Source organism: Podarcis erhardii, assembly GCF_964252035.2.
Source record: "Podarcis erhardii genome assembly, chromosome: 2".
Lineage (NCBI taxonomy): Eukaryota > Metazoa > Chordata > Lepidosauria > Squamata > Lacertidae > Podarcis > Podarcis erhardii.
Genome location: NC_138498.1, coordinates 71,083,851 through 71,108,233, shown reverse-complemented (window position 1 = coordinate 71,108,233; position 24,383 = coordinate 71,083,851). Strand labels below are relative to the sequence as shown.

Below are 24,383 nucleotides of genomic sequence, written 5' to 3'. Positions count from 1 at the left end.
CCAACTGATTCATGCATGCCTGCTTAATTGGAAAGAAAAAAATGCCCTTCCTGATTTAGTAACCATTGCTCTGCTTCTATATTCCCTTGTCTTTAAAGTAAAAGTAAGTATTCTGAAAGACCTGTAACTGGCTATGGTATCCTTTGGATTTTTAAGCAGCTAATCACAGTACATCTCATGCACTCATGTTTGTTAACACCACTGTTCCCTAAGCTAATATTGCTATCCTTTCTGTCTTGTAGTCTGCTATTTACATATTGATTCACTTGGTTAGAGTTACTATCTAGAATGAACCTTAAGCAGCACTAAAGGGTAATTCCCTGCTCCAGTTGTGTGATCTGGGCATCTTCTGTGCGCGTAAAAATTAAGGGGGAGAGAGAGAGATCCCTACGTTTTCTGCTGAGAAGCCCTTACCTTGCACCCTTTCAAGACCCTTGTCCATTTTGCATACTCCTCAATCTTCCAACTGAAAAGACTGGCTTCAGAAAGGAAGCGGCGTGCGCGTCTCGCCTGGACCGCACGGGCTTCGGTGACGATGGCGGTTCATCTTGGGGTCAACAGCGAGTCCGGTCTGCCTGGATGCTTCCTCTCCTTTTCATCTTCGGCTGGGGAGGACGAGTCCTCTGGTCACTTGCCGCCGGAACGGGACTACATTTCCCAGGCTCCTCCCCGGGGCTTGAGCTCAGGGCCCAGGGGAGGGGAGGAGGGGCTGTCCTCTCCAGCCATGTCGTAGGGGCGCCCGGGAAAATGCTTCGGGCCGGCGTCGGAGCTGCTCTTCGGCTCTCGGCTCCGGGCTGGGGGTCCCCCGGAGCTGGCGCGCGCGGGAAGCGGGGCTACGCTTCCGGGCAGGTGAGCTGGGGACACCCGCCTCTCCTCCCACTCGGCTGCAGGTGTGCGCTCGGAAGCCCGGCAACAGGCGAGCCTTGCGCGGAGTTGGAAGTGGCGGAGCGCGGCTGGCTCGCTCCGGGCAGCCAGGGAAGCAGGAGGGAAGGGGGCCAGGCGGGGGACCTTGGGTTGGAAGAGATGCGCTCTGTTTTTCAAAAGTTCATGACTGAAACGGGTCAAGCGCACAACCTGCTTATTGTCACTGTTTTAAAGTCCGGGGGATATATGAATTGCGCAGTCCCAGAGCATGTGCAGAGTGCATTGCTTTCGCACTAGCTCTCGCGCATCGGAGATTACAGGACTAGCGAGGGGTCCGAGGAGGCTGCCTTTCCCAGGCAGGCTTCATTCCCAGCATTTCCCCGCTTTAGAAAGGGAGCGCTGATCTTGGCCTGGTTTTTGAGGGGAGACCGGGTGAAATCAAGGGATCTCCTTGGGGGTGGAAAAGGCTGAGGAGTCTCGGCAGAGCCCTCGCCCGCCCGCCCGCCCGCGCACCCCTCGCCTCCTTTTGGTTGAGACAGAGGCAGGCGCAGTTCCCTGGACATTCTAATGGCGAAGGGCAGGGCAATTTCACAGCGGATGCTTCGAAAGAAAGAGTTTATACAGTAATATGCTATTCTCAGCATTAAGCACTTGGGCTGTAGTAGTAGTGGCTTCTCCACCAAAGTTCTTCCCTGGTGGTGACCCAAGAATTTCCTGCTATGAAGTGGGGGGATGCGGGGGGGGGTGAATGGAGGAAGAAAGCTTCCATATGTGGGGGTTGGAGTGGAAGTTGGTAGAGTCTCCCCTACTGAACCCCTTGATCAGTACCGGTGGTGAGCAAGAAACAGCAACATTTTGCCCCATAATAGGTGCTCACCACAGCCACGGTCACGGGGAGGGTGTTAAAAAGCAAATGTGATTCCTTTGGAGAGTATGGTGACTGTCTCCCAACTATGCAGGCCAGAGCTTATGCAGGTGGGAAAGTGAGACAGGAAAGGCTTTGCAGACCTGCAAGAGGGGGTTGGGTACAAAGGGCAAGCAGCTTTATTTTCCTCTTGACATTGGACTTCTGATAAAGCACTAAGCAAACAAGCACTAATCACAAAGGTCAAAGGGAGCTTAGAGACCAGAGCTACCCCTTGTTCCAACAGGAAAAGTCTGGTCCCTGGGGCTGGCTCTCAGCTAGGAGGTGATGGGTCCACTCTCCAAGACAGCTGGAGGTCAGTGTCTAGCCTTTGAGGCCACCCAGAGCTGCACACATCAGTGCTTAATTTAAGCAGAACAGGTATAAGTCGGGGGAGGGCAGGATGTTCTTGCTTCTGATGCGGCCAGGGTTGGGAATGGCAGTGGTGCGACTGATAATGAGTCCTGGTTGCCCATCTCAAGACTGCTGACCTTGCGATGATCTCAGATGGGTTGCTGGCACCTGCCAGTCAAAACATGCCTTGCCTTCCTCTGCAGGAGAGCCTAAAGCAGACGCCCCTCTATGACTTTCACCGGCACCATGGTGGGAAGATGGTGGCCTTTGCCGGCTGGAGCCTCCCAGTGCAGTATACGCACAGCCACCTGGAGTCTCACCTGCACACCCGCCAACACTGTTCTCTCTTCGATGTGTCTCATATGCTGCAGGTAATGCTGGAGGAAGCCAGAGGTCATTGAAGTCCCAGTCTTTCCACTGTGGGGTCATATTCAGCAGTGGGGCAGTGTCAGTTTTGAAGCGCAGGAGCTCACCGTGACAGCCCTCCTAGCCCCCCACCACCACCACCATAACACACCAAGAGAGTCTGCAGCTAGATCCCCAATGATAGTCCACAAATGTGGGCAGTTGTGTTGGTCCCAAAGAGCATCACTACATAGCATAAAACTCAGTTTTATAAGTATCAGCTGACAATCTAAGATTCGTGAACTGGCAAAGGGTGGTGTGGTAAGAAACATGCTGGACTTTGGCTGGGGAGACCTAGGTTCACACCCCTGATCAGCCATGAGGTTCACTGGGTGGCCTCGGACCAATCAGTGAGTTAAGCCTACTGAAGAAAGGAATTATTCCCCATGCTCAGTCTGTCCTTTCATAAGGCAACTCCCGTTTTAGGCATGACCAATATGTGTGGAATCGCACACATGCACACAGTGCCAAACCCAGAAGTGACCCAGAAGTGTCATAAAGACGTCACTGAAACGTCACTAAAAGGGCAGAATGGGGTGTTTGCAGGCTTTTTCAATGGGTTTCTGATTTCACACAATTTCACACAAGCACGCAATGGCCCAGAATGCAATGCCCTGCATAAATAGGGGGTGGCCTGTAGTATGTTGGTTAGGATTGTGTTTTATTTACGATACATATTTTGTGTGTTTATATCCTACTATACATCACCTTAGGTCCCCTGGGGAGGAAGGGCAATCTAGAAATGTGCCTAATAAATGGAAAAATAATAAAGCCCAACTGTATCGCACCAAAGCAGCAGTTTAGCTGCATGGGAGCACCAGGCTCAGATGTTTTGTTCAAGTGTGCTGTCCTTGGTCCTGCATAGCACCCTGGTGATGTGAGGTGACTCTCTTTTACAGACTAAAGTGTTTGGCAGAGATCGGATTAAATTCATGGAGAGCCTAGTAGTTGGGGACATAGCAGAGCTGAAGCCTAATCAGGTATGTTGGAACCCAGTGGGTTACACCCTTGGTGGGAAACCTTCGGCCCTCTGGATCTTGTTGAACTCTCATCAGCCCCAGTCAGCATAGCTAAGAGTCAGGGATGACGGGAGTTGTAGTCCAGTCCAGCACCACAGGATTCCCATCCATTAGGTTGCACACAAGTGTAACACAATGGATGGCATGCTGAATTTGGATGTGGAACATCCCACTTCAAATCCATCAACTGCGTGATCTTGGACAAATCACTGTTGCTCAGTGGGCCACCTTATAGAATGGATGGGAGGGGGAAATGATGTAAAGAAATATTGCCACTTTTCAAGCACCATTGAGCAATGACAGGACACAGATCTAAGTAAAAGTAATACTTTTACAGGGCTTTTCTATAAGATTGAAGTGTTTCTTAAATGCATGTGATTTGTTGCATGCTACCCCTGCAAACTGTAATCTAGCACCAGTAAAACACTATTTCCGTTTAATCGATGAGGGGGTGAGATGGAGGGATAGCTATATAACCATTGTAAAAAGGTAAAGGGACCCCTGACAATTAGGTCCAGTCGCAGACGACTCTGGGGTTGCAGTGCTCATCTCGCTTTATTGGCCGAGGGAGCTGGCATTTGTCCACAGACAGCTTCCGGGTCATGTGGCCAGCATGACTAAGCTGCTTCTGGCGAACCAGAGCAGCGCACGGAAACACCATTTACCTTCCTGCTGGAGTGGTACCTATTTATCTACTTGCACTTCGTGCTTTCAAACTGCAAGGCGGGCAGGAGCTGGGACCGAGCAACGGGAGCTCACCCCGTCACGGGGATTCAAACCGCCGACCTTCTGATTGGCAAGTCCTAGGCTCTGTGGTTTAACCCACAGCGCCACCCATGTCCCATGTAACCTATTGTACTTCCCTTTAAAATAGAAAAAGGGGGGGGGGAGAGGATGAATAGCAGGAGCCAAACACTCAGCATTCAAAACTAAATTATTAAAGGTTCACAAAATGGCAAGACATTTAAATTGTCTAGCTGCTCTTGTTTGAAAATAATAGAGGTGGTGGCTTTGTGAAAGAGAAGAGTGAAGGGATCACTGCAGAAATCACTTTTTGTAGTGATGCACAATTATGTAGACATGAGGGAGAGAATCATATAATCATTGAGTCGGAAGGGACCCCAAGAGTTATCTCATCCAACCCCCTGCAATGCAGGAATCTCAGCTAAATCATCCATGACAGATGGCCATCCAACCTCTGCTTAAAAACCTCCAGGGAGTCTATTCCACTGTCTAACAGCTCTTACTGGCAGAAAGTTCTTCTTGATGTTTAGTTGCTTGCTCCTCACAAGGCCACAGACACTGGCCAATATGGGTTTGCATGTCTTAATACAACTGTATTCCACATTGCCGTCACAAAACAAGGGATGTAACATGCAGAGGGAAATCATTATTACTCTTTATTATTATTACTGCATGTCTGCCAAAACCTGGCTTCTGTTAAACGGTAGCCACTCTTGGCGACCAGTAACTGAACTGCGCTTTACTTTCAGGGCACTCTGTCTCTGTTCACAAATGAAAGAGGAGGCATCATGGACGACTTGATTGTGACCAGCACCTCAGATCAGCACCTCTACGTGGTCTCCAATGCAGGTTGCAGGGACAAGGATTTTGCCCTCATGAAGGTATGTGTTTCTCACCATCCAATCCTATAGGGAATTGTTCCTAGATGGAAGGCAGCAGCAGAAACACAGACGATAGTTAGGTAGTTCCAATCCTTTGGGAAACTTGATCTTTGTCCCTTGCTGCAGCTGATGCTGGACTCAATGAGAGAGAGAAGGGGATGGAAGAGAGGAAGATGCTTTCCCCCACCCCCAAGTGGGTCATGACCTTGCTGCTCTCTGTTTCTGCTTGCAGAACAAGGTGAAGGAAATGAAAGCAGCTGGCTGCGATGTGGACTTGGAAGTGTCAGACAATGCTTTGCTTGCTCTGCAAGGTAAATATTATGTAAATAACTGCCCCTACTGTGGGAAGCAGCAGACAAAATACCCAGGCATTTGCCTTAAGGGAATGCACAGAACTGCTGCTTAATTGCTTTAATATAGTAGCATCTCCCAGACCAATCAATAGCCTTACTGCTGATCTTCCTGGGACAGCTAATCCCATTGTCCAAAGCAGAGGTCAGCAACCTTTTTCAGTCGTGGGCCAGTCCACGGTCCTTCAGACCATTTGGTGGGCCGGACTATATTTTTTTTGGGGGGGGGATATGAACGAATTCCTATGCCCCACAAATAACCCAGAGATGCATTTTAAAGAAAATAACACATTCTACTCATGTGAAAAACACCAGGCAGCCCCACAAATAACCCAGAGATGCATTTTAAATAAAAGGACACATTCTACTCATGTAAATACATACTGATTTCCAGATGGTTCGTGGGTCGGGTTGAGAAGGCGATTGGGCCCTGGGCCTTAGGTTGCCTACCCCTGGTCCAAAGCCTTCCCCACTTCCACCCCACTTTTTATTTTTTTGCATCTTTAGGCTCTTTGGGGCATTGCAAGGCCAGCTTGTTGCTAGCTGGTGTGGTACTGACTCGCCTAGGGCCTTTGAATATGACAAACCCACTTTCCCCTGTGCTGCTCTGCACCCATAAGAACCCAAGGGCCCTGCTACATCTGATCGTCCATCTCATCCAACACCCTGTTCTTACCAGTGGCCCAGCCCAACAGGTTAGGATGGCAATAGCCCTTTTCTTTGTCCCCAGTATCTGATACTCAGAGGGGAGAGGACTGGTCCTATCATTAGGCAGAGTGAGGCAGCTTTCCCAGCAAGCAGATCCTGTGAGGGCAAGGAGCAACAGCAAGGGGTTAAATAGCAGAGATGTATAGGTACGCCAGGACAAGATAGAGCCCTTCTGCCATTCTATGTGGGGGTGGAATCAGGGACCACCTGGTTCCTTGTATCTCTGTCCACTCACTAAGGTCTTTAGGGAGTGGGGTGTTACCTTGTCCTCAGGCAGCAAAATGTCTTGGGCTGGTCCTGGAAGGAGTGTAGACTGTTACATTTACCTGTTGTGGCTGTTAATGGTAGATCACTCGTCCATGAGTTTGCCCTAGCCTTTTGAGAGACTAAGCTTGTGCCACATCATGTGGCAGTGAATTCTATCCTACTGCCGCGGTGGCAATGATGTGCCTTGGCTGAGATCAGCAAGGGCAACACCCTCTATGTGGCTGAGCCCACTTCATTCAGCTTGAAATGCCCAATTCCTTCCTCCATCATTTAACTGGGACTTATTGCACCTCCTTTTGCGGGGGGGGGGCATGATAACTAACACCTCTTCAAGCTCATAGCCAATTCCCTTCTTCCTTCTACCAGGTCCTGCCATGGCCCGGGTGCTACAGGCTGGGGTGTCAGACAACCTGGCTAAGCTGCCCTTCATGACCAGTGCAGTGATGAGTGTCTTTGGAGTGCCAGGCTGCAGGGTCACCCGCTGTGGCTACACAGGCGAGGATGGCGTAGAGGTACACGGTCAGGGAATGGGACGGGGGTGGTGCTGTGGTCTAAACCACTGAGCCTCTTGGGCTTGCCGATCAGAAAGTTGGCAGTTTGAATCCTCACAACGGGGTGAGCTCCCGTTGCTGTCCCAGCTCCTGCCAACCTAGCAGTTTAAAAGCACACCAGTGCAAGTAGATAAATAGGTACTGCTGTGGCGGGAAGATAAACAGTGTTTCTGTGTGCTCTGGTTTCCGTCACAGTGTCCCGTTGTGCCAGAAGCGGTTTAGTCATGCTGGCCACATGATCCAGAAAGTTGTTTGTGGACAAATACCATCTCCCTCGCCACAACCCCATAGTTACCTTTGACTGGATTTAACTGTCCAGGGGTCCTTTACCTTTACCTTTACACGGTCAGGGCTCAGCTCAGCTAACCAAAAAGAGGTGGGAGGAGCAGGAGCACTGATGTTGTGCACTGAGAAGCAAGAAGCTATTTCAGGCTAGGAGGGCAGCGTATTAATAAAGGGGATTATTGAATCAGGTTGGCTTGGGCGAGAAGGGTGTCAGTCAAGCCTGGACATAGCCTCAGATAGAGCTAGCGTGCAGGATCGGGCCAGGTGACCTGAAGTTGGGAGTGGGGGGGGGGAACGGTAGCAAAAATCACACTGACCAAATCACTGTGCTCCTCTGTACCCAGATCTCTGTGCCTGCAAGCCAAGCTGTGGAGCTGGCTGAGCTGCTGCTTAAGGACTCCACTGTGTGGCTGGCAGGACTCGCAGCCCGGGACAGTTTGCGCTTGGAGGCAGGTCTGTGTCTGTATGGGAACGACATTGATGAGAGCACAACCCCTGTGGAAGCCAGTCTGATATGGACCCTTGGTAGGTGCCAGCTGCAATTCTGGATTTCTCTCCCTGCCTGCCTACCCATTGACATTCCTGGCCAATATCAAATAGGCAAAAAGTCACCCATTCCTGCACCCCAGACCAGAGTAGACTGGACATGGAACAAGGGTGTTTTTTTTTTTGAATGGGAGAGAAGCTGCACTAGGCCTTCAGTGGTGATGGGACACTATGTGGTGAGGGTAATTTGGACCACAAGCATGGGAATTCTTGATCTCTTGGCCTTAACAGGACACCTTATTTCCAATTGCTTCTCAGGGAAACGCCGCCGTGCTGCCATGGATTTCCCCGGTGCATCAATCATACTGGCCCAAATCAAAGAGAAACCCAAAAGGAAACGCGTGGGGCTGACTTCTTCAGGGCCTCCCATCCGGCAGCACATGCCCATTCTCAGCCCAGAGGACAAGGCCATTGGTAGGTTCTCCAAGCTTCTCTGAGTACTGTCTAGGAAGATGACATATCAGCCCTCTGATACAACAAGCACCCCAATAAGCATGTAATACTTGCTGTGCTTGGTCATACTGCAGGCAATGGTGTTCGGTGCACAACTTTGTTTAGAACTAGCAGCCTTGTACCCAGTGTTGCTCATAAATTATTGGAGACAAAACCAGTGCAGTTTTGAAAGGCTGCCCATCATTTTGCTTCAAAATCGTGTCCATTTATATATGAACATGGATGAAAACCTGCTCCTTAATCTCTCAAACCACCATGCAAAATTTGGGTAAGGTGTATTGAGAAGGTGTATTTCTTCTATTAACTCCCTGCCCCTTTCAGGCGGCAGAGTAGTACATTCTAGTAAGTGAGCCTCATTGAAGATTATTGCAAAATGCAGCCTTTTAGAGGTGTTCTATTGGAACTGCATACAGAAAGCAGCAACAAACCTTCTGGAGGTATACACGCTCCATAGCTTGTTTGCATTTTTCTTGTCTTTAGTGGATCATTAAAGGGCCATGCATGTTAATTGCTCTTAGGGCCATTGGTGTGAGTAGAAAACTAGGCTCTCCACCCTACTTATAGAAATTGGGAAGAAGTCGCATTTTTGGCAGCAATTTTTATTGATCATTGAATGCAGAAATTGTATGTTTGCTTTTGATAAGTGCTCTGTCTGTTCCCCCATGCGCTAGGTGAGGTTACCAGTGGCTGCCCTTCCCCCTGTCTGCAGAAGAACATCGCCATGGGATACGTGGAGAGTGACTACAGCAAACTGAGCACAGCCCTCACTGTAGAAGTGAGGAAGAAGAGCTGCCCTGCTCTAGTGACCAAGATGCCCTTTGTAGCCACCAATTACTATACAGTGAAATAGGCTGCTGCTGGCACTGGCTTTCAGTTTTGTATTCTGGCCTGCCTATAAAGGGCCCCTCAATTCCATTAGGGCTCTGCCACAAAGGTGGTTACTGAAAAGAAAACAGCCCTAAAAAGAGATAAACTATTTCAGGGGATGTTGGGGACGTTAACAACTGAAGAGGCAGGCAAATGAGCAAGACTTGACGACATGCTCCAGTTTCATCTGCCTCCTGGCCTATTGCTAAAAGCAGAAAGATCCCAATGACTTGATCTCCAGAACTCCACCCACCCCTCTTTTGCATTTATCCCCAAATATTAAAAAGTCAATGAATTTTCTCCTGCCCTTTTCAATCTGCTCCTTTTCTTGAAATGGTCTGATGCATGCTCAGCTAGAAGCAGAAAGAAGACCCTTATATTGCAACAAAAGTAAAGAACAAGCTTCCTTCTATTTCCCATACGTAGGCTCAGCACATTCATTTTACCAGTTTGGTAAATATTCTCCCTGTAGTGTAGGGGAAGAAAGATGTACTTGCTACTTCTCAAAAAAGAGAAATCATGCCCTGATGTGGGCTTCTTCTTCCAAATAATGTTTACACCAATTAATACTTAGCCCAAGGCCTGCTCTTCTTACTATTTTTCTGGAGGGGGCATATTTAAATAGTGTTTCAGCTTGAGCAAACCCCTTTGTTTTCTTACTGCCATCTAGCCTAGAAGATTCAGAACTACATTTGAAGGAACCATTTTTTACTTTGGATGCTGAAGACACTAATATTGAGAGCTGCTATGAACTGCTCCATATAAATGGAGATAAAATACTTTTTGTGCAGCAGCTATTTTGGGGAAATAGTATGTATTTATATGCATCTCAAGGAAATTTTCAAACAGTACAAAAAACAACAACTTAGGAGGGATGTTCCTTTTGCATTGTTTTAAAACCTTGAGTGAAGACATTTTCATCCAACTGAAAAAGCATGTCAAAACAAAAAGATCTTCAGTTGTTTATGGAAAGTACAGATAGCGGGCACCTATCATAATTGAGCAGGAATGCTGTTCAACAGTTTTGCTCTGAGTTACTTCAGAGCAAACTCTAATATTTTGGAACTCTAAAGTATTTTGGTTTAAAGTAAATACAAAAAACCCCCTAATCTTCTGCATATGTACACAAGTACTCAATAGCTATTGCAATAAGAGTCAAGACTATATTCAATTTTTCCATCACTCTTTTATAACCCATACATTAAACCCATACATTACACACAACCGGGGAATAAGAGGGCAGTGGATGGTAAAATAGAGGGATGCTCAATATCACATCAGCAGCTCCAGCATTACATAGCTACAGAACACACACAATCACCTGACTCTTCCAGGGATTGAGCACCAAGTAGTATGATTTCGGAGCAGAACTATTTTAGAACTAGTGAGCTCTAAGATTGGCACGGACTGCAAAATCTGACCAGGGGCAAGGAACCAGCAAGGGTTTGAATCTGTCAGACTAAGCAAGTCTCTGTAGCTTTCCAACACAAGATTGGGGATACTTAGCAAAGAGCAATTTAAGCTCAGCTGGAGAAATAATTTATTCATCAGCCCTGGCATCTGCTTCTCTTACGAGTTGAGGCCAGTTCAAGGCAAGGGAAATCCAAGCACCACTGCAGAAAGAAACAAGTTCCAGGCCAGCAATGGGTTTGATATTTACATTGAAGAGAGGCAGGCTCAAGGTCAGTCTGCAAAATAACTTGTGGCAGAAGAAGAAGAAGAAGAAATGCAGACAGCTTAATGAAGAGGGGAAACTGCAGCTTCCCAACCTGAGTAGAGCAATCCTGAGACTCAGTGCTTGGTTAAATGGATGGACAGGAACAGTTTTCACAGCACCAGCGTTGACCAGCAGCTCAGGCCACAGGATGAGAGAAAGGGCGACTATAGCTGCTGTCTCCTCAGCACTGAAAGAGCGAGGCCTCTGGGCAGGCAGGCGGGCGTCAGCGTCCTCTATGCTCCTAGAGCAGCAGGAGCTTGGCTTAGTAACCTCTGCCATCACTCCCGATGCGTTTTCATACTCTCATTACTTGAACTCTCCCTAAATGAAAACAAAACAGACCGAAACTTTAAATGATGAATTAACAGGGATTACACATCCTGTATTCCTCCAACATCAGATCCCCATGAGCACCGATTCCATCATCTGGAAGGCAACGGATAAATCAACTCACCACATTGAGAAGTGTGAGGATCCATCTGGCGTCCCTCCATTCTGCCCTCCCGGACCTGGGAAGGAGAAGAGAATATTGTTAGTCAGCTAGACTTCTCACCTGGCAGTTCTTTGACTCCAAGTAGATCAGCTGATGATCAGTGGCGGCTGCAAATCCCGCTTCCTTTGCAAACACAATTCAAAATCAAAGGAAATGCTGCTGATGTAAGCAATACTGAGTCAGGTGAAGCAATGGGGTGGCCTGCTCTAAGACCCCTTCCTATATTCCTAGACACATGAGAGGATATATAGTTTAATCCCGACAATTAACGGATCATTAGTTTGAAAAGTTTTGACCAAAAATATTAACAAGAAAAGTATGTAATGGATGAAAATAAAAATTAATGCCAGTCAGTTATTCCAAAACTCTTCCCAAATTAACATGATCTCAGTTTTTGACAAGAGAAAGGTTGGATAGTAAAGGTCTTTTTTAATATGATTTTTTTTTAGTCCAGTTCACACAAACCCTATTAAATTAAAGCAAATAGATTTAAGGTGAATGTCCCACTGAAGGCAGTAGAACTAAATTGGCTTAAATCCAGGCACTGGTTAAACCAGTTAGTGGATTGCAGTCATAAGCTTCTGTGACATTTGTCTTCGACACATGACTCTTAACTTGGGTGCGAGGAGCAAAACAGATGTTGAAAGAGGTGGAAAACATACTACACAATATTTGCAACATACTGCAAATATTGCAAACATACGTTGCAAATATGGTGTAGTAAGTTTTCTACCTCTTGCTCAAGACATATGCCAAAAAATGAGGGTGCAATATAGCTACTGTTACTTGTTTGGGAGCCACTTTATACTGCAGGTTCCAAAGACAAATCACAGCAGCATACAAATCACACACCATTATTTCACGCAAGAAAAATGGTTAAGCAGCTCTTTGTGTCGTGATTATGCATCTCAGCAGTTGAGGAGGAGGACAGAAGAAATACTATTATTCAAACACCCAGCAGTCTCAGTCATGTATTACAAAAGGAAGGAGAATCTTTCTGGAGGTGTATTTAGGGGATCTGCTTGTTGGGCTTTTTATGGGGCAGGCTTCTCCTTTTGTGCATGGGGGGGAGCTCCCCCCCCCCCGGGCTATGCCCATGGGGTCCCTGATGTCAGCAGAGAGAAACCCAGGTAAACAATTGCATCTGGGTGCCATGCACATAGCAAAGTACCTTTCAAAACATGCTCCCTATCTACTATCTCACCAGGGTCAGTTTAGGACCTGGATGGTATCCAATTACTGTACAATTCTGGAGTCAGTCAGCAGCAGGATAGGTAGAATTGGTATTCAGTGTGGCACTAGGAACAGTGCCCAGAACGGCTGCTGTTGTGGCCCAACATGACAGGACAAAAAGGGCCATCTAACAGACTTGGACGGTAACAGAATTGGCCAGCAACTAGTTTTAGAAAGGACCACTTCGAAGAGAGGATGGGCCCTTAATCCAGATGGAGCCTCCACCAAGTAGAATAGTTGGCTGTTGCAACAGAGCTTGGCAGCCATCTCCAAAGCCCATCCTTTCTTTCTTTTTCTTTTTTTAGTCTTAAAAGTGGTCTGCCTCCAAGTCCAGTTCCCACGGTTCAGCAAATATGCGCCTGCATCACAACCGGGGCAGCCACTGTTCGTCCATAAGGGTTGCATTTGGTTTGGGGACTCGGAAACTGACCCTTAGCAACCTGCAAGGTCGAGGCTTCGAGGGACCCAAGAGAGCCAGGAGAAGAAGCGCGAGGCGTAGCCACGGGGTAGGAAGCGAAAGCGGAGCAGCAACCCAGAGGCAGCTACCCCGGGGTGGGGATTACGCCGAAGCGAGAGGAAGCGCTGCGCTGGGTGGGTCACGCGAGGTAAACAAAGAAGGCGGCGACGGCGGCGGCGGCAGCTGCTGCAGCGCCCGCCTCGGAAGGGAGCCCTACCTTGCCGGTAGTAGAGGCCCGTGACGGTGTTGCCGTAGACCCGCCAGGCCACCTGGATGCCGAGCAAGCTCACCAGCAGCCAGAGCAGGAGCAGCTGGAAGAGGGCGGCGCGCAAGTCCTGGGCCTCCCAGTCCGACATGAACTCCTGCCAAAGCCAAGTGAAAGCCCGCAGCGCCTTCGTCGGCACCTCCCACTCCGCCGGCCCAGAAGCAGCAGCAGCCGCCGCAGCCGCCACCGCCTCCTCCGCCGTGGCCGCCGCCATCCCACTCGCAAAGGCGGCGGGAGAGGCTCTGCGCCACAAGCCCCGGGGAAACTGTCAGCGGCGCCGCGCGTGCGCCCCAGGGAAAGATCCAGGCCCCGCCCCGCGAGGCTCTCTTCCCGCCCCCAGTTCTCCCTCCCTCCCACCCCGCCTGCACCGCTTTTTCCACAGGGCGCGTTTACCCGGGTGCAAGTCCCCGTTATGTTCAATGAGACTTTCTTCCTGGAGCGGGTCTGGTTAGGATCTCACCCTTATAACCCGATCCTGTCCTATTTTGCCCGCGAGTAGTTTCTTCTCCTTCCCCCCCCCCCCCCGGCTTTCAAAGAGGTGCAGGTGAAATGGGCGCAGGGCTGAGTTGCACAACTTTCCCGATATATTGTTATTTACTTTTGCTTGCTTGCGGCATTTGCAAGGCATCACCTTCCAGGCCCGGCGTGAGCTAGAAGGCGGGGGGCCGCGACGAGGGAAGGCAGGTGCTGTATAATCTTAGGAAACTGCTCGAAAGAAGGCACCACACTACCGTGAAGCAACGCCCCCGCCCTTCCATGAGAACCTTTTGCAACTTTTCCTGAAATGACTTCGCTATTCTTCGTAGCCAGGGGGGACAACTTGAATAAAATATTGTGGGGCGGCCCAAGATAAACCCCGCTCCGCATAATCGATCACATGACGCAGCGCGCACACACTATTTGAATTGGAATGCCCATCAATTTTGGTGGGGCGCGGCCCCCTCAAATATTTTATTGTAGGGGCCAAAGTCCCCACGGCCCTAAGGAATTGGCTCCTATGTTCGTCGCTGTTTTTGGAGATCTGCTGCCAGTCAGTGTAGAGAGTCGCACTGAACTATGTGGACCTACATAGGGTGGGAGCGCGCCCGGTTCATGAACCAGGAGGTCAGCCTCCCGCCGCCCCAGTAACTGAAAATCAAGCAGACCTGGACAACCAGTTTAATGAAAGTACAAAGCCGCTACCGGGAGACCCTCCCCGCGGCCTGACTACATCGGCTGCGTCTGGTTTTGACTCTCTTTCCTCCCCGCCAGCCCCTTGATTCAAGGGCTGTAGAAATCTACTCATACTGCTTCGGTTTCAGAGTAGGACTAGGAAGGAAATAAAACAATAATGAACGTGGGCAATGACCATTCTAAATACAGTACTGTCTGCCTTCAATTCCTGCTCCGAGTTGCTGCAAAGAAACTGAGCCACCGCTGCGCCATCCCCTGGCTGCCGGGAAAAGACCTTGTTTGTCACTTTCACTTTCGTTTGTCTCGGTTAGGGAGGGAGAAGCCAGGCTTTGATGAGTTGAAGAGGATCCTCAGTGGGGTTGTCGTAACCCTTGAGGCGCTTGTGTCTTTGCGTTAGAGACCCAAGTTCAGGTGAGGCTTTGATTTCCCCTTGGAAAAGAACATTAATTTTCTTTCGGGGTGGTGCTGCAAGTGAACAATATCGCATTTTATCCTTACAAGCAATAATACAACGTGGAATAAAAGGTAAACTGTTGAGATTCCTGCATCACGGGGGGGGGGGGGTTGGACTAGATAACTTTTGGGATCCCTTTCAACTCTGCAGTTCTGTGAATCAATGAAAGGAAAAGAATGACACATGTCAATGTGGAAAGCCAGTACTGAGATGTCTATGTTATGCAGGTAAGTATAATTGCATTTCTGTATTTAATCAGGAAGATCATATTTCTCTCCATGGTATGGGAAAGGAGTAGGTTGTTACCTGAAACATAAGAAATGATGTAGCATAGAAATGTTCCACAGGTTCTTCACTTTTCATAAGGCAAAGTTTATGAGTTATCTTCTTGGTGATTACGGTATTCCATAAGTTTTCATATCATGGTTGAAGGTATAAACCATGAAGATGCTCCCACTTTTGAGCTATAGACAATCTAGTGGCTACCATGGGCGTAGCCAGGATTTTGGCTATGCCCATGGCTGCTACTAAGAACCAAGTTAATGAGCATTTATTTTAAGATGAAAAAGAAATATGAATTCTGTGGCGATCTGCTGCAGTGCCTCTTGTGGGCACTGGGGGATTGCAGATCTGGAAGAACCCACAAAAAGCAGCCTTTCTCATGCTTTGCATTGCTTGGTGCTGCACTTACACACTAGGATGCCTCCCTTCTCTGTTTGGTTTCTCTGGGCTAACTTCGTGTTACCTGGTCAGGTTTGGGCTAAGCTAAGATGTCGCAGCGGCAGACAGAAAGGTGGATTTCACACATCAATTTTACGGCTATGTTCAGGCTGCTATGGTTATTTATTTATTTTATTTATTAAATTTGTATACCTCCCTTCATCCGAAGATGTCAAGGCAGTTCACAGCATAAAAGATCAGTCCCATTTACCTTGATATTATTCCTTTTGAGTAGACATGCATAACATTGCACTGTCCATTGCACACACATACTGTACACCCACTCACACACATGAGGGCAACGTTTTAGTTCCACTGTATGCCTCTGAGTGCCATTGGTTGGGAATTGCAGGTGGGAGAGTATTGTTGTGTTTGGGTCCTGCATGCAGGCTACCCACGAAAATCTGTTTGGCTAGTCTGAGAACAGGATGCTGGAATAGATGGGCCAATGGCTTGTCTTGCAATTCCCAACAACTGGTATTCAGAGGCACAATACATCTGGCTGTGGAAGCAGAAAGGAATTTACTCAGCTTTTTCTTTCCGATGGGCAGGAGCAGAATGAGTGCCTCAAAGAGCCTTCCTGAGATCGACGAGGACCTGTACTCTCGCCAATTGTAAGTCTTGCGACACATTACATAAAAGCATTCTAGCAGAGCTGAAAAGGGATATCGACCAGGATCACCTCCACACCTCTACTGTTTTTTTGAGAAGGGATTCCACAGCATACTGGGAACTTAGGTTTGTCCAATTAAAGTGGATTAAAACACCCAGGCCCAAGACATCCACTGTAACAACAATCAAACTTTTTGCAGTTAGGAACGTGATGGGGAAATACACTAAAAAGTGTGGAATAATGATTGCCTGATGGGAGGGAGCAAAATACACCACAGTCACCACCACAACCAAATCAGGATGAATGCTCATTCACATATAACCTCCCCAGAAAAAAATCAGAATTAATTATAAGCAGAGAGCAGGCATTGTATAACCTGCATGCCATCCTTGTGCATGGAGATCGGGATGCATGCTCAATAAACAGATTGTCAGGAGGAGGCCTGGGTGGCTGAAAATGATCACAGTGCTATGACTGGGGCAAGATGTTACAGAGTGAGCAGTGATATGAATGTATTTTGTTGGGGGGAAATGGCAGACTAAGCTGAACTAAGGTATGTGTGATGGGGGCCACATATCCTACTTGGCAGAGAAGAGTCCTCTGGTTGATTGTGTTGCTGTTTGAAGAGCCGTCCAGGCTAATGGTAAAGACCTGAAGTTACCTATCATCAGTTAGTACCTGCCTAGCAGACCAAGCAAGCACACAAGTCACCATGGTCTAGTTAAATTAACTTGTTTATAGCTAAATTACAATGATTATCTCTAATTCTGCTGCCAGTGCCCCAGGTTTTTTTAATTAGAATAGATGACAACAAACAAAAGTCTGAAATAAAATCAATTAAACATCAGCATGAAAGTGTGCAAGTTAGAACAATCCCTTCCAGTAGTGGATACAGTCAATGTCATCCCAGTCCATCACCAGACTAACATGGAAGATTCTCAGTCTTCAAGATCAGGGTACCCTGGGTCCAGGCATGAAGTCCCAGAGCAATAGTTTAACAAGAACAGTCAGCCCATGAGCCAAACACATATTTGCATTTCTAAGGGAGGATAGCTTTGTTTCAGACTGTGAAAGGATTCAATCAAGCAGTGTCAAATGGCAAAAAATAATAATTGTATGCTTCCTTACTTCTTAATACCCTCTGGTGGTGATGTGTTAGTCATTCAGGCACTGCTGTATTCCATACATTCTAATACCATAAGTCCAGGTCCAAACCCTCCACTGTCTTCCAGCTTTGTACAATGGCTAACTGCACTGCAATACCCAGGTACAGTAGCAGATCCTTGGATGCATGTGTAAATTGTAATTTTCAAACATGTTCAAACAAACTATGAGAAATCCACCTGCTCATTCAAAATGATTGACATTTTTTGCATTGCTGCAGACCAAAAATGTACCACTGTTGGACATTGCCATCACATACGCATGTATGTGCCCTTACTCCCATAATGCCTCCAGTAGTTCTCGGATGTTCCCACAATCATATGAGAAGGCTGTACTGGGACTCTGAACCATAGGTGTGTTTATAGTTTTAAGAGTGTTTTCCAGAACATGCCCCCTTCTAGTATTCCACTGTTTATTGGTGATTAGGGCAGCTGGAAGATGCCTTTTAAAGAATCTGGGGCTGGAGCAGCAAGATTCTGCTGCTACTCCCATCCTAAAATTGAATCTGCACATATAAATTAGCATGTGTACATTTTATGCAAATCTGTGTCCTCTTGTTTGTGACCCATTTCCTCTTTGGGGGCAATGTGTTAGTGACTACCATAGCTGAGATGGGGGCAGGTACAAGTGGCTGGCAAGGAGAAAGTAGAGGTGGAGTTTAAGGGAAGCTGGTGAGAGAATGCTACTGTCCAGGGCTTCATAACTCACCATATTTCAAACACAGAGCTGTGCTTTCCTCCCCTAGCTATGTTCTGGGCTATGAGGCCATGCAGAAGATGGTGGGAGCAGCTGTGCTGGTCTCTGGAATGAAGGGCCTGGGGGTGGAGATTGCCAAGAACGTCATCCTTGCAGGAGTGAAATCTGTCACTGTCCATGACCAGAGTGAGACTCAGTGGGGTGACCTTTCTTCACAGGTATGCTGCCTAGGGTGAAATCCTATACCTGCTCAATGGTGTTCTGAGTTTACATGCGTAGGATTGCACATGTTAGAGGCTTTGTCTAGCAAACAAGGAAACGTGGCACAAAGTCCTCTTCCCTCGTTGGCACTGTTAACATACCCTATGGCTTTTTTCTATCATTGTTGCATTCCTCTGGGCCATCCCTCCCACTTCCTTAATATATATTTGCAGCAGTGCCTCTCTGAGGCAACATCCTATACGTGCCAAGTCAGAAGCAAGCTCCCCATCTTCCTCCGTAAGTGTATAGGATTGCAACACTAATTTCCAAATTAGGACCTAGTAAAAGGAGCCCAGGATTCTATACCAAGGTCATGTGTGTGTGTGTGTGTGTGTGTGTGTGTGTGTATATATATATATACACACACACACACACACACACACTAACAAGTCTTGTTAACAGCTCACACTGTGTATCTGTGGTGACCTTGTTGTTGACACTAGTGATTTTGTGCCAAGCTATTCGCATGTATTTGTCAATCCTATATTGTTTTCATATAATTTTATTCTGAAACCCAGAACCCTGTGAGAACTCTAGGCAGAGCATACTATTAGTCGAAATAAATTAATCCATATCCTGTCGTGACAAAGGCTAAAATCTATCACATACAGCAAATTTTGCTTCATTTGCCCTTTATGTCCCAACACTATATTAAATCATAAGTCACCTGAACTCTTGACTGATCCCAGTCTATAGCCCACTGTAATAATAACTACAATTAGATGCCCCCCACAAAAAAAAAAACAATTATTGGTAGTTTCTTGGCTTCCAGCATAATCTAGTCATGAGATTCAAACAAGGTTGCATAATTTGGGAAGTCTGGTGAGTCAGTTGCTGCTATTATTAAAAGTAGTCAGAACTGGAAATGCTGCTACATTAGGCTATGAATTTCACAACAGCTTGTTTTGAAATTAATTTTAAAACTCCACCTTGTGGTACCCTGGTTCTCACAAGCAACACAAGAAGCTGCCTTATACTGACTCAGACCATTGGCCCATCTAGTTTATTATTGGCCACACTGACCTGCAGCTGCTCTGCAGGGTTTCTGTACTGAAGTCTTTCCTAGTACTAACTGGAGACACCGGGGTTTGAACCTGGGACCTTCTGCATGCAAGGCAGATGCCCTACCAATGAGCTACAGCCCTCCCCCAATGTTCTCAACGTCTCCTTCAGTATATTTGGCTTCAAAGACTGGAGCAGTATGTTTGCAATGTTGGTTTAACAACATACCTATATCCTAAGCTAAAAGTATTGAAATATTGAGCCCGAACATACTGGAATTAATGATCTGAATAAATAGGCACATTTTTGCATAATTCATTGAAGATATGGGAAAAGCTAGCAGCAGTGCAAGGTGCTGAAGTCCTGCCCCTTGGCCACTGGAATCCCTGACAAGTTTCTCTCGGAACTCCTGAGATTTCACTAAGCATTGCTCTCACAGTTTTAAGCCTATGCTTGCAACAATTAGGACAAGATGCTTGGGTTTTTTTTAATAGCAAACTGTCAATAAAAGCTGATATTCTCACAATGCTCTTTTCTGCACCCTGTTTTCTGGTGCAATCACATAATGAATTGCAACCCGCCCTATGCTGATGAAGAAATAGGCACACTCCCTTTTTAAAGCATATATCTGATGATGGATGGAGTCTGTGAATGGAGCTGGAAGCCAAATTCGGAGTCTGCTCTAAGCCAATGTAGTACTGAGGGCCTAACTGCGTGTGACATTGATAATGCGGTTTGTGGTGGCATTTTTTTAAAACAACAGCAACACACAATGTGTGGGGAGGGGCATTTTTTTCATAGATCACAGAATATGGAAAGGGGAGGTTTAAGCCTTCTCTCCAGCCATAATCTCTCTGAAACCCGCCTCCCTGATTGTGTCAATTACCATTAGGGAAAAAAGCTCCCATTGATACTAAAGAGTGACTCCCCCCCCCCTCCAACGTGTACTTAAACCTGCCTTCCCTGCATGCTGCCATTTCCGAAACCTGTGCTCAGGATTGAATATTTTTTAAACATGCAACATGATTCCTAATGGCATTGCTAATATTCTATGTAGCTGAGTCCTGAATTTGGTGGTAGAGCAGTGGGTAAAAGAGTAAAATCCAGTGCTTTTTCCCTAAAAAAATATATTTAGGGGTACTCTCATTTTGACTCAAGAAAATAACCGATTTATAGTTCAAATCGGGGGGAAATAAATACAGTAAATGGACAAAAGTACAAAGATTCACAAAACATTTAGGGGTATGCGTACCCTCCAGAAAAAAAAAGCACTGGTGAAATCCATTGTCATCCACTCAGCTCCACAATGCGATCCTCCCCCACCATCCTCACTCTTAGCATTGCTGTGTCTCTGCAGTTCTATCTGTCGGAGAATGACGTGGGGCAAAACCGAGCTCTGGTCTCCCAGTGCCGCCTTGCAGAACTGAACACACATGTCCCTGTGCATGCCTATACCAATGGGCTGTCTGAGAGCTTCTTGTCTACTTTCCAGGTAAGGACAGAGCTGTGTGTCTCATGTCATGGGAGTGACTCTAGTGATGATAAAAAAATCAAACTCTGGTCACATCAACACCATCCATTTAAAGTGCATTTAAAGCACATGACTTCCCCCAAAGACTCCTGGGAACTGTAGTTGGTGAAGGGTGCTTGAGGGGAAGCCACAGTTCCCAGGATTCTTTGGGTGGGGGAGCCATGGGGTGCTGTGAATGTGACCACTGTTTCCAGTGCTTCAGCAGGCTCTGACCTACATTAGTGGGAGAGCTTTTGCTCTTAACCCAATGAAAGCAACAAGCCTGTTGCCCATGCCCAGCTGTTTCTCATAGTGGTAATTTATGGCCTAGTGATCATCAAGTGCCACTAACTGTTTTGTTCTGAGGCTGCACCTGAAGCTCAAAGTGGGGATCAGCTCTCATGTCTGTGGTTGGTTGGGATAACTGCAGTGTGTTGGGTGGTGTACAACTGCCTGTCATTCGATGGTGCAGGTGATGATCCAGCGAGTGAGGGATCAGGAACAAGCAGGGACAGAAGCACCACGGCTTGTTTCACAGCAGGGTTATCTCATGGGGCCAATTATCTACATAAGCAGTGGTGCTCAGAAATAACCAACCAAAATGTCATAAACTGAGCAAGCTTTTGAGACCACCAGAGATCTTCACCAGATTGGTTGTTGAAGCAAAACAGATGGGAGAGATGGGGTGGGGGGAAAGCTGGCTTAGTACTGATGTTGAGAAATTCTGCTTGGAGACAAGGAAGCCTAGCAACAGGTGGTGATTGGCTAAGTTCTCCCTTATAAGCAGTATGACACAGCAGTTTGTTGTTGGAGTGTTGAGTTTGAAATAGGAGTATGAATCTTGTCTGTGTATATATAGTAACTTGTACAAAGCTGTGCTTTATTCTGCTATATATAATAAAATGAAACAAAAATCAAGTTACTAGTCAGCAAGTTCTGTTCCTTTTTGTCTTCCTGGAATTCATTGATTTGGCAGCTGGTAGCAAGAGTTATAGTTAAGATCCATCAATAATTGAAGCCATAATATCTGCACTGATGAAAAATCACTTTTATTGTATAGTCTCGGAAGAGGCATGACTATGGAAGTTGTTGCAAAGGGCCCATACTCCAGGATTTACCACTACGTGACCTGCTGTCATTGATGGGGAACAGAGAATCTGCTCAGAAAGTGCACTCTGTTGTGCTGTTTCTTAACCCCTTATGTTATGCAGATCACTATTCTGATACTATTCTGCACCAAACTTTACAGGTTGTGGTCCTGAGTAACTCACCCTTGGAGGAGCAGCTGCGAATCAGTGATTTCTGCCACACCAAGAACATTTGCTTTGTCCTAGTTGACACCAAGGGCCTGGCTGGGTAGGTGTTGGGGGCTTCTGTCCTTGTCCCAAAACTGGGATGTTGGAGTGGTGCAGTGATTCCGGGTGGAATAAGAGGTGGACTAAGAATTTGTATAAGCTGCTAGCATGCTGGTTGGGCTCTGCAGGGTAGGGATGGGGGAGAGATTTGATTCAATTTGCATTTAAGGGTGAACTCAATTGAGTTCATTTTTTTCTGAAACAAGATATAAACCCAAGCACCGCCATCCTTCAAAATTGGCATGTCTTTGAATTTTGCCATGAAGTTTTCCAGCCAAGCACTGAGTATAAAAATGCATATACTGGTGGTGACCATTTTAGGCACATCCAATTAATGTGTGATACCTACACATGGGTCCTTTTGGACCCAGAAGAAGGCAGAACAGGGGGCAGGGGGGAGCTTATATGTACTCCCCCCAACACGGATAGGGGCCTGGAATTGAACCTGCGCACAAAATGGTCATCAACTGTCCTAGGGTAAATTGTGCATATGTTAGCTTAAATGACAAAAAGGCATTATATTATAAGAAATTGTTTCGTAAAAAAGTGTGCATTGTTGCACACTGCCCCAATCCCCAAGCGCTGTGTGATGCCAGGGGTTCCCGTGCTTACCCAGGGTTCAGTTTTCTTGGAATGAGAGACAGCAGAAACAGTGGTGTCTTTATGAGATATGGTTTATTTACACATACTGTATTAGCCCGACTGTAAGCCACATCCGCAAATAAGCTGCACCTTTAAAATTTAAGGCTTCTTTGTGGGTGCGGCCTGCCTCCTGGTACTACTGCGCTAAACCCAAGCCAGTGTTGACGCTTGGCTCTGAGCTCGCTGCATGCCCACCTCAATACGGTTAATACATCCTGACTATGATGGAGGGACTCACAGCATTAGCAGCCCAATATAGTCTTGCTTCTCCCATAACTATAGCCTTACATTCCAACAGAAATCAAGCCTGACTCTCACTCCGTTTCTAGTCCAGCTCATTCTCCCCTGGCTTTTGCCTGGCTAGTTCAACAATGGAATCCTCCACTAGATTTTAACCCTTTGCTGGATCTAGGACCCCAGGCATTAGAAGGGACTCAGGCACCATGCAGACTAACCCCCCTCCAAACTCTCAACTGTATATTAGAATTTGCACTAATATTCCAATTAATTTTTGTGGGGGCTTTCAAAAAAATATTTGCAAACAGAGGTGAAAATGTGGAGAACTGAACTTAAAACTGGAAAATGGATAGAAAGTGAAATTGACGCCTTCATCCTTCCGTAATGGAGGATGAAGGTTCTCTGAGCAGGTAGACCCCATGGGTGGAAGTGAAGGGGGTTTCTCAGGGTGGAGCAGTGGCTGAGTGTAGGGAGGAAAACAAAGTAGAAGTCTGACTTCTTGAGCTTTGGTCTTTTGGCTCCAGGCAACTTTTCTGTGATTTTGGAGAAGACTTCATAGTGCACAATCCTTCAGAGGCTGAACCTGTCTCTGCTGCCATTCACCACATCACCCAGGTAATGTCTCTTCACCCAGATAACATCTGTCTCCTGCACTTTATTGCCCTGCTTGTGTCACCCTTTCTGAGCTCATGTCCTTCACACCCTGGATTGAACATGCCTCCTTCCAAAGGAGCCCCAAGATGTCTTTCCAAGCTTGGATAATAATAATAACAATTATTATTTATACCCCACCCATCTGGCTGGGTTTCTCCAGCCACTCTGGGCGGCTCTCAACAGAATATTAAAAAAACTATAAAACATCAAACATTAAAAACTTCCCTAAAAAGATGGAGTAACCATCTAATCAGATGCAGGCAATCCTTTGATCTCTCAACCAGAGTCTCCTGTTTTCATTGCTGTGTTGTTTTATTGTGATTGTTTTATTGCATATTTTAATTATGGGCAATTATATTTTAATGTGTTAATGGGATTGATTTATTGCATATTTTAATTATGAGTATTTATATTTTAATGTAACTGTTTTTTTCTGCTTTGTAAACTGCCTAGCAGCTTGCTTTAGTATTAAGTGATGTATTTAACCGTAGTAGTAGCAATAATAATAATAATAATAATAATAATAATAATAATATACT

At 46.6% G+C, this 24,383-nt stretch overlaps 3 protein-coding genes across 6 annotated transcripts in view; 2 read left to right on the top strand and 1 right to left on the bottom strand.

Moving 5' to 3' along the window:
• Positions 1-693: 693 nt before the first annotated feature.
• On the top strand, positions 694-9,498 carry AMT (aminomethyltransferase). The gene is made up of 9 exons (XM_081851226.1): positions 694-849; positions 2,326-2,493; positions 3,427-3,507; positions 5,040-5,171; positions 5,404-5,482; positions 6,863-7,008; positions 7,677-7,857; positions 8,137-8,292; positions 9,003-9,498. Exons 1-9 carry the CDS (start codon positions 748-750, stop codon positions 9,179-9,181), a joined length of 1,224 nt encoding a protein of 407 aa, XP_081707352.1. The 5' UTR covers positions 694-747; the 3' UTR covers positions 9,182-9,498.
• An 866-nt stretch (positions 9,499-10,364) lies between these two features.
• TCTA (T cell leukemia translocation altered) lies at positions 10,365-13,639 on the bottom strand. The gene is made up of 3 exons (XM_081851250.1): positions 13,316-13,639; positions 11,370-11,424; positions 10,365-11,236 (listed from the first exon to the last, which is right to left on the bottom strand). The coding sequence occupies exons 1-3, from the start codon at positions 13,575-13,577 to the stop codon at positions 11,194-11,196; spliced, it is 360 nt and encodes a 119-aa protein (XP_081707376.1). The 5' UTR covers positions 13,578-13,639; the 3' UTR covers positions 10,365-11,193.
• Positions 13,640-14,689: 1,050 nt separating this feature from the next.
• Positions 14,690-24,383, top strand: part of UBA7 (ubiquitin like modifier activating enzyme 7) — a 46,304-nt gene continuing 36,610 nt past the window's right edge. Inside the window, exons 1-6 of one of the 4 annotated variants that reach the window (XM_081851205.1) lie at positions 14,690-15,061; positions 16,262-16,324; positions 18,233-18,401; positions 20,804-20,938; positions 22,206-22,312; positions 23,715-23,805. In XM_081851205.1, the coding sequence (XP_081707331.1) occupies positions 16,269-16,324; positions 18,233-18,401; positions 20,804-20,938; positions 22,206-22,312; positions 23,715-23,805 (558 nt within the window). In that variant the 5' untranslated portion in view covers positions 14,690-15,061; positions 16,262-16,268. The remainder of the gene's footprint in view (positions 15,062-16,261; positions 16,325-18,232; positions 18,402-20,803; positions 20,939-22,205; positions 22,313-23,714; positions 23,806-24,383) is intronic. The other 3 variants (XM_081851204.1, XM_081851203.1, XM_081851202.1) reach the window with 3 other exon arrangements.

Bases quoted from the DNA above. Each gene is read 5' to 3' on its own strand.
- AMT (XM_081851226.1), top strand. From the start codon at position 748: ATGCTTCGGGCCGGCGTCGGAGCTGCTCTTCGGCTCTCGGCTCCGGGC. The intron at 2,494-3,426 runs GTAATGCTGGAG...TCTCTTTTACAG, and splicing joins ATGTGTCTCATATGCTGCAG to ACTAAAGTGTTTGGCAGAGA. The intron at 5,172-5,403 runs GTATGTGTTTCT...TTCTGCTTGCAG, and splicing joins AGGATTTTGCCCTCATGAAG to AACAAGGTGAAGGAAATGAA.
- TCTA (XM_081851250.1), bottom strand. From the start codon at position 13,577: ATGGCGGCGGCCACGGCGGAGGAGGCGGTGGCGGCTGCGGCGGCTGCT. The intron at 11,425-13,315 runs GTAGGGCTCCCT...TCTCCTTCCCAG, and splicing joins GGGCCTCTACTACCGGCAAG to GTCCGGGAGGGCAGAATGGA. The intron at 11,237-11,369 runs GTGAGTTGATTT...GTTTTCATTTAG, and splicing joins TCCTCACACTTCTCAATGTG to GGAGAGTTCAAGTAATGAGA.